Source organism: Cicer arietinum, chromosome 2, assembly GCF_000331145.2.
Source record: "Cicer arietinum cultivar CDC Frontier isolate Library 1 chromosome 2, Cicar.CDCFrontier_v2.0, whole genome shotgun sequence".
Classification (NCBI taxonomy): domain Eukaryota; kingdom Viridiplantae; phylum Streptophyta; class Magnoliopsida; order Fabales; family Fabaceae; genus Cicer; species Cicer arietinum.
In genome coordinates this window covers 4,222,787-4,231,088 of record NC_021161.2, presented here as the reverse complement: position 1 = coordinate 4,231,088, position 8,302 = coordinate 4,222,787, and the positions used below count along the sequence as shown (strand labels likewise).

The 8,302-nt window shown below is 23.7% G+C and overlaps 1 protein-coding gene across 2 annotated transcripts; it reads right to left on the bottom strand.

Annotated features, from left to right (window-relative positions):
- Positions 1-1,741: 1,741 nt before the first annotated feature.
- LOC101503941 (uncharacterized) lies at positions 1,742-5,167 on the bottom strand. 2 transcript variants are annotated; one of them, XM_004516605.4, is made up of 2 exons: positions 5,004-5,167; positions 1,742-2,976 (listed from the first exon to the last, which is right to left on the bottom strand). In XM_004516605.4, the coding sequence occupies exon 2, from the start codon at positions 2,957-2,959 to the stop codon at positions 2,162-2,164; it is 798 nt and encodes a 265-aa protein (XP_004516662.1). In that variant the 5' UTR covers positions 2,960-2,976; positions 5,004-5,167; the 3' UTR covers positions 1,742-2,161. The 2 variants fall into 2 exon arrangements, with proteins under 2 accessions (XP_004516662.1, XP_004516661.1); XM_004516604.4 differs by lacking the exon at positions 5,004-5,167 and having other exon boundaries at positions 1,742-3,885.
- Positions 5,168-8,302: the final 3,135 nt, after the last annotated feature.

Genomic DNA, 8,302 nt, shown 5'->3' with positions numbered 1-8,302 from the left:
TATCAAGAGGTGAATTTTATGATAGATCATCTTTGTAATGGGTTCAGCTCAACCAATATACTTTATATATAGAAAATTAACATCATCGTCCATTTATTTCTACTATCAATTTAACTATTAACAATACTTTTTAAAAGTAATATTTTATGATCCTTATCGTCTTTATAAATAAGGCAGTGATCTAATTGATATTAATTCAATACAAGATAGATATTTATTTTATCTTATTTTTAATTGACCAATATAATTTAAATTATTATTTTAATCATAAAAATAAAATAATTATTAATGTTAATTACTTCTAAAAGATGTTGTTTGTTGTCTTTAAAATTTTAAATATTTTTCAAGTATTAATTTATACCGTGCGTTAGAATTTACCTTACCTATATGGCTATATATTAAACATGCACTTGGTTTATTTGAATTATACTCAAAGCCATCATCATACATTCTTTGCATTGGCTTGGAGATATTTATTTCAACTTATTTTTTTTCAAAGAGGCTAGAGTTGCATCAAAGGAGTAGCGAAAAAGTCCATTTCAGATATAGTACTAGAAAAATCCATGGGCCATCAATCAATCATAATTATATTTATGTAACCTTCAACTTACTATGAACCACCACTAACCAAAGGGATAGGAGGGAACATCAACTAAGAAGTAACCCCAATGCATTAGTGTACTCAATACAATGATCTAATGTATATGGTATTTAATATTTATATACTATATACTTTAAAAGAATTCTGAATATAAGTAAAGAAATTATTTTAATATAAATTATAATTTTTAATCCTTAAGTAATTTTTAGATTTCACTTATGTTTTTTTTAAATTTTTTTGTTTTATTTTGATACACTAAATTACTTTTAGGTTTGGTTAAATTACATCTGTGGTCTTTTAACTTAATTTCAGGTAACGTTTTAGTCCTTTATCTTTTTTTTTTCACGACTTGGTCCTTTGTTTTAATTTTAAGTGACAATTTGATATTTTATGTTTTAAAATTTCAAAAATGTTATCTTTTTTTATACAAAAATTCAAAAAAAAATTCAATCAAAACTCATAAAATTAATTATATTCTTCAATATAATACAAATTTCATCAAATTCGTAACGCAAATCTTCAAATAAACTCATATTTTCATACTTTATTTAATATTGTTAGGAATAAAGGACTAAATCGGGAAGAAAAAAAAAAGATAAAAGACTAAAACGTTACCTGAAATTAAGTTAAGGGACCACAAATGTAATTTACTTTAAATTTGGTCTCTTAATTTTTAGTGTTATTTTAGCTTTTAATTATATTCCAGCTAGTGTTGCTAATTTTGTAATTAATGAAATGTAATGAATTTATTTCTTGTAAAAAAATTATAAATGTTACATATTTTAATATTTGTTTATAATTTTTCAGTTGGGTCCATAAAATATTTCATATGTTTTTGTTTTTTTTAATCAAATATCTAATCATCAAAATGTAAGGTCAATGTTAAGAAAATAATTTAGACACCCCATTAGAAAACTAACAAAAGAATATGAAAGTGTTACAAATTTATAACTAATGTGTTAAAATGGAATACAAAAAATTTAAAAGTTCAAAGTTTTTAATATTTATAATTTCTAATAGACGAAAATAAAACAAAAAATTTTAATGATCCAAAATAAAATCTAAAAACAACTTTAGTAACTAAAATTGTAATTTACCCAACTTTTGTTATTATTACTATAACTAGATGATCAATATGGATAACAACCGAAAAGAAAACACTTCTCAATTATAACTCTACAAACTTCTTTTAAGAGGGAAAATCACATATCAAAATAAATGTAATTACACTTTGTATGACCAAAGAAGTAAAAAACAATAACAAGGGACAACCATGAAAGCAACATTTACCTGACATTTTGTGCCCCCAAATCATGTGCTTGAATTATATATATCATTATTTGTCCATCCCATTCACACAAACATCTTTTTCTTATCACTTTGTCTTCTTGATGAAAACAATTTACCTCTCACACCTTTAACTTATACAAGGTACACCTAATTTGCCTTATCACAAGGCAAACCATAGAAACATAAAAATAAAAAAAGACCCCACCAATTTGTACATTAGTAAAAAGATTAGATTAAAAAAAAACTATTTTATTTTGCAAGTTAGTAAACTTATTTCTTGTTACTCTTATCTCTATTGTTGGAGAAGATTGAACCAAAACCAAAAAAATTTCCAGAAGGAACATTCAAAACATGACTAACTCTAACATTATTAGCATAAGCTCCATGACTTCTCTTCAAAGGTGGCTTTTGATGATTGTTTTGACCAAAAGAATTAGAAGACTTCTTAGTAGAAGAATTTTTTTGTGAATTTTGCTTAACATTAGAACCTTCTTTTGATATTTGCATCCTCTTAAGACTTGTTGAAGAGCCAGTTGAATTGCTTCTAGAAAGAAGTGGTAAAGGACATAAACTAGAACCATATCCACTTCCACAACTACTACTTCTCTTAAATCCCCAAAAGGACTTAGAATTTGAACTATGCTTTTCATCCACTTCATCAATATTGTTCAATTCTTTGAAATCTTTTGTGATCATTTTCTTGGTGTGCTTTTTGGTTGCTGAACCATTGACATAAAGTGGCGGTAATGGAAAGTGTTGAGGTTGTGGTTTAATTGGCGGCGAAACCGTTGTAAAAAGTGGTTTTTGACCGTTGTGAAAAGTCTTTTCTGCCGTAGTGAAAGAAACATTATTATTGTTTTTGTTTTTCTTGATTTCGGTTGGAAGAATAATTCCATGTGAGAAAAGCTCATCAGCTGAAGATGATTGAAGTTCTGAATCTTCGTTAACACAAAAATCAAAATCAATATTGCTTGAATTCAAACTAGATGAATTTGACCTTAAAGGGTGTCCTTCAATTGGTATTACACCTTGAGAGAAATCATGTGAGAATGAAATTCTTGGACTCATGGTAACACCAAAATTTTCTGAACAAAATTCAACAACCATTTCATTCAACTAAAAAAGAGAGAGAGAAAAAAATTCACACCCAAAATTTTAAAATGGAAAAAACCACTAAAAACAAATATTTTTTTTTTTTATAATGAGAAAATGAATAGAACAATAGAGGGCTTAAATGGATTATCAAAACTCAAAAAGTTAGAAGCAAAAATAAGTCAATTTAGTTTATTCAAAATCAAAGAAAGATTGCAATGAATAGAAGTCTCAAGAGTTCAAAAAGAAATTTTAAAATGAATTACAAGATTGAATTGTGAAGATATGAATTGTAAAATTAAAGTTTGGAACTTTTTTCTCCAATGGTGTAATACAAAGTTGGAAGAAAAATAAAATAAGGGATTAAGAGAGAGAATATGGCATATGGGGTTTTGGAGAAACTATATAAAGATTGAGACTTTGGAAATGAAACTATGAAAGTAGTGAGTGGTTTTGGAAAAGTTTCAAAGGTTGGTTTGTTTGGAGAGGGTGGCAGTGAGTGAAATAAAGGTATGTTTGAATGGTGAAGATTGATTCAACAACCGGTAGTTAAGAAAAGTATAATTGACTACTAAGACAATAATAAAATATAAAAATAAAATTAATTACTAATTCAGAAAGTAAGAATGAAATATAAAAATTTGATTCATTACAAAGAATAAAATATATGAAGAAAAATATAATAACCAATTGTTTGTGAACTTTTTTGACTTAGGATAAAATGATAAATAAATAGCTGCATTAAATGCAATTATTTGTTGCGTTAATTGGTTATGATTGAAGAATGATATTTTTTTATATTTATAATATGCTTCTTTTCTTTATAAACGAATAAATAAAGGTTAAATAAGTTTTATGTTTCTATTAAGTTTTAACATTTTACTTTTAGTTTATTTAAAAAAAGTTAATACTGTAGTCTCTAAACTTTTTTAATTTTCATTTAAGTCCTTGTTTTTAATTGAAATTATGTGTACCTTTCAAATTTTTGAATTATTTTTTTAAATATGTTTATAACATTATCAATTTATCATAATCTATCATACAAAAATTTAAATTTTTTTAATAAAAATTATTAAATAAAAATTTTTAAGCACAAAATATTCAAAATTTAATATTTAATCCATCTTTTGTTAAAAAACTACTAAAATTTTATAAAATAGATGGTTATAATATTCTAAATATAATTGTAAAAGTTATTCAAAAATTTAAAAGATATATACAAATTAACTTAAAACATAGAGAGAAAGTAAAAACAAAATTGTTTAGAGACAACAAAGTTAAAAAAATATTATAAAAATTACCAAAAAAAAAACTAAAATTTTATAGAAAATAGTATAAAAATTAAAAATAATTTAGTCTACCAATTTTGTGAACATTTTTAGGGTGCGAGGTAACTTGCATCACAACCAATTCACCTTAATATCCCTCAACTATTTAGTAGGATTAATGTGAATTATAACCTAAAAAATATATGAAATCTTGACATGAGACATAAGTTGTTACTATAATCTTTTGATATATTTTGCTCATAGAGGGGGTGCAGAAAGCAAGTCTTGTTCGATTTTGGGCCTAAAGGACCCAAATATGTTAGTAGTATGAATTAGGACTTCCCTTTTAGATTATTTCCCAAATACGTTTTTTTCTTTCTTTCAAAATCTCCATATGCAATCATGAGCATGTGCAATCCAAATTAATTGTTAGGAGTAAGTGGTTTTTTTATTTAAAAGAAGTTAATATAGTAATAGTAATTAACTAAATAGAATAATTAGGAGACAATAGAAGACATTGTAAATCATGCATTCTACAATACCCAGATAGTTTTAGACTATTCTAGTTTAACTAAGTTATTATTTCGAATTTAACTTAAGAAAGAGAGAATATTATTGTTCACTAAAATCTTGTCAACTCAAAGATTAATTTTTGTAATTAAATGCATAGAAATATCTTATTTTAAAATAATCTTCCTACACAACTAAAATTACATGGTGAAGGATGATTCTAGAAAAAAGTTATTCCTTACATTTTTGTGAGATCCAAGAGTCCTATCCTTTCCCATCTCTTCAAAGTCAATGGCCCCAGCCATAGAGACTCCATTATATGAGAGACTGAAAAAAAAAACCACCTCATACTTGTCAACTCTTTCCCCAATTTTCTTTTTTTCTTTTTAAATTTAAAATGGTTTCACTTCAATCTCAAGGCCACTAATAACTAAGCCACTTGCTTCTTATCATGTGCTAGAATCTAGATGGACCAATTATACAAAAGAGCACCCCATCATCTGATCTTTTCAATGTCCCTTTTTTGCTTTTTCTCATCCATTTACACACTAGTATTTACAACTTAATTTTCAAAATAAATGTATGTTTAAGGTTTTTCATATATATTGAGAAATATAATATATAGAACAAAATTAATTATTTTATTAAATTATTTTTATTAATTATTGATAAAATTTTCTAAATTATAAATATTAAGTAAAGTTAATGTTTTGAAAGTAGGGTACACAATAATAATTGAAAGGTGTAATTGAAAATATAATTCAAATTAAATTGAAAAATTAAAATAATATTTACTTTAAAATAATTTTTTGCTAAAATGATATTTATTGTAAATGAAAGAAGTGATTAGAATATGTTTACATCGTCTCTCAAGTATAAAATTTTATAGAAATATAAAATTATTTAATATTGTATTAGATTCATTTATTTTAACGTATAATATAATATTTAAAATAAAAATAAATATGCACTATTATATTGCATGACTAGAGATATCAAAATTAACTAAAAATTTATATCTATAACCATTAAGATAATACATCACAATTCAACAACAATATGTCATGTTTGATTGTTATTGTCAACGTGTATATATATATATTCTTCTTAGTCAATGCAAAAAATATCTGAATATTCAACCCATGTATATTAATCCTTCATACAAAAGTTTATAAATAGTTTATTAAATTAAAAAATTATGTAAACTAACATGTATCATAAATAGGTTATAAATAGTTTGAACCAACGATCTCTCCATTTATACATGTATCATAGCTACACTAACATGTAAACTATTGATACAATATAAGTATTCAATCCAACTTTTCCACCAAACCAAATTCTTATACCACCTTATTTTATTGTAGTTGCTATTTGGGATTATCTTCCACCCTCTCATACCAATCCGAGAGCTCTAATTGTCTTGTGTAATGGGAAGAACAATTTGGAAGTAAAGAAAGTGGGACCCTTATAACAGATTAGCAATCAAGCATCAACTGTATAATCAATCAATGATATCGAATTTCATAGTGTATTGTCTTAAAACTTAAAAGTTATTCTAAACATTATATACAAATTTCTAAACATAATGATTAAATTATTTTATCTAGTTTTTTTTCTTCATAAAAATAAACAAATTGTTTATAATTTGTTATTTTGTTTTAGTCCTTATAAATTTATTCATATTTGATAGTCTATCTAATACTTAAAGTATTTGATTTTAATCCTAGGCTACACCAGGACATATTAAAATGAATATTACACACATATTACATGAATTTATTTAAATACAAATAAATTTTATAGAGATTGAAATAAAAAATTATATATCTACAATAATAATAAATAAATAAAATACATCCATGGACTCAAATAAAAAAAGTGGTACCATATTTGAAAGTTATTTAAAATTTAAACTTAATGTTGATCTTATACGAAATTGGGTTTGCCTACTCCTAAAGGATAGTGGGACAAGATTTCTGTAACAAGAGTGTGTGATGTTTGGTAGAATCTATATATTTGGTACCTTACACGTAAGGCATGATGGAAATTCTAGCTTATTGGGGAACAACAATGCATGAACGAGTTATGTAAATTTGATATAAAGATCTTAATTAGTATAGGCCCTAAAGGTTAAAGGAAAAGGGCTTTATATATATATATATATATATATATATATATATATATATAAATAGCATATCCTTATATTTTATAGATTCATAGTCTCGACAACTTAGTATGGTTTTTGGTGGCAAATTATTGATGAATTTGGTTTCTTTAGATCTAGACTAGATCATGGATTGAATATTTGAAGAGATATAGTTAGAGATAAATTTTTCTACTCAAACATAATTTTGGAAATATACATAAAAATAACGTAAATTTTGATTCATTTTTAAACTCACACTAAAAAATGCACATTTATATGGTTCAAAGTATAATATTAGATAAATGGGTGTTAAATATATATTTAATACTTCTAAAATTTCATTCTAAGTGTCTATATTTTTTTCTTTGATTTTTAATCTCCACAATATTTTTTTCTTAAGTTTTAGTCTTTATTGTTAAGTCAATTTATATGTACAATTCGAAGTTTTGAATAATTTTTTCAAATATTTAGAATATTATAAACATATCGCCAACAATAATTTAATTTTTTTTTAACAAAAGATTAATTAAATATAAATTTTTAGCCATTAAAAATTCAAAAAACTAAAATAATAAAAATTTAAACATAAAATTGAATTTTTAATCCATATTTATCGAGACTTTTGTAGTCTTCCCTCATAAAATGTAAATCCAAAGTTTGGAACCATTATGATAAAACTTTAATTTATTTTCATTTTATAAAAAATAAAACTAATGACAAAACATATTGTCGAATTAAAACTCCATATTCTCGAATTAAGAGTCCGTTTGATGGACTGGAAAAAAGAGATGATAAAAATAAGTTATCATATATTATCTGAATTCAGTGTTTGATTAACCAACATGATATGATAAGATAATCTAGAACTTTATCATATATCTATTGTTTAAATTTTTATCCTAAATATGAATTAAGTTAGAAATCAGTATGATATGATAAGAACAATAATTTACTCAATTACCCTTATAAAAATATAATTTAAAATATTAAATTAAAATATAATAAAATATAAATATAAAAACAATTTATAAAAATAAAAATATAATCAAATATAAATATAACTAATAGAATTTGATTTTAAACTTAAAAATGAAATATTACTAATTAATTTAAAAAATATTTATGATTTTATCACAAGGGTAGTTTTGTTTTTTTATTTTTATATAATTCAATAAATTAGTATTCAAAACTATAAAAATATGAAAATTAATTGAAATTTTAAAATAAATATAATTTATTTATAAGGGTATTTTTGTCAATTAATTTAATGTTTAACTTAACAATTAATTGTAATGAATAAACATATCTTTTACTTACAAAAAATATTTAGTTAATGATCTAAATTATATGTTTTTTTTTTTAATAATCCATGTTTAAGCATGGAAAATTTCG

What these genes read in the sequence shown, in the direction of transcription:
- LOC101503941 (XM_004516604.4), bottom strand. Translation starts at nt 2,998, where the DNA reads ATGGTTGTTGAATTTTGTTCAGAAAATTTTGGTGTTACCATGAGTCCA.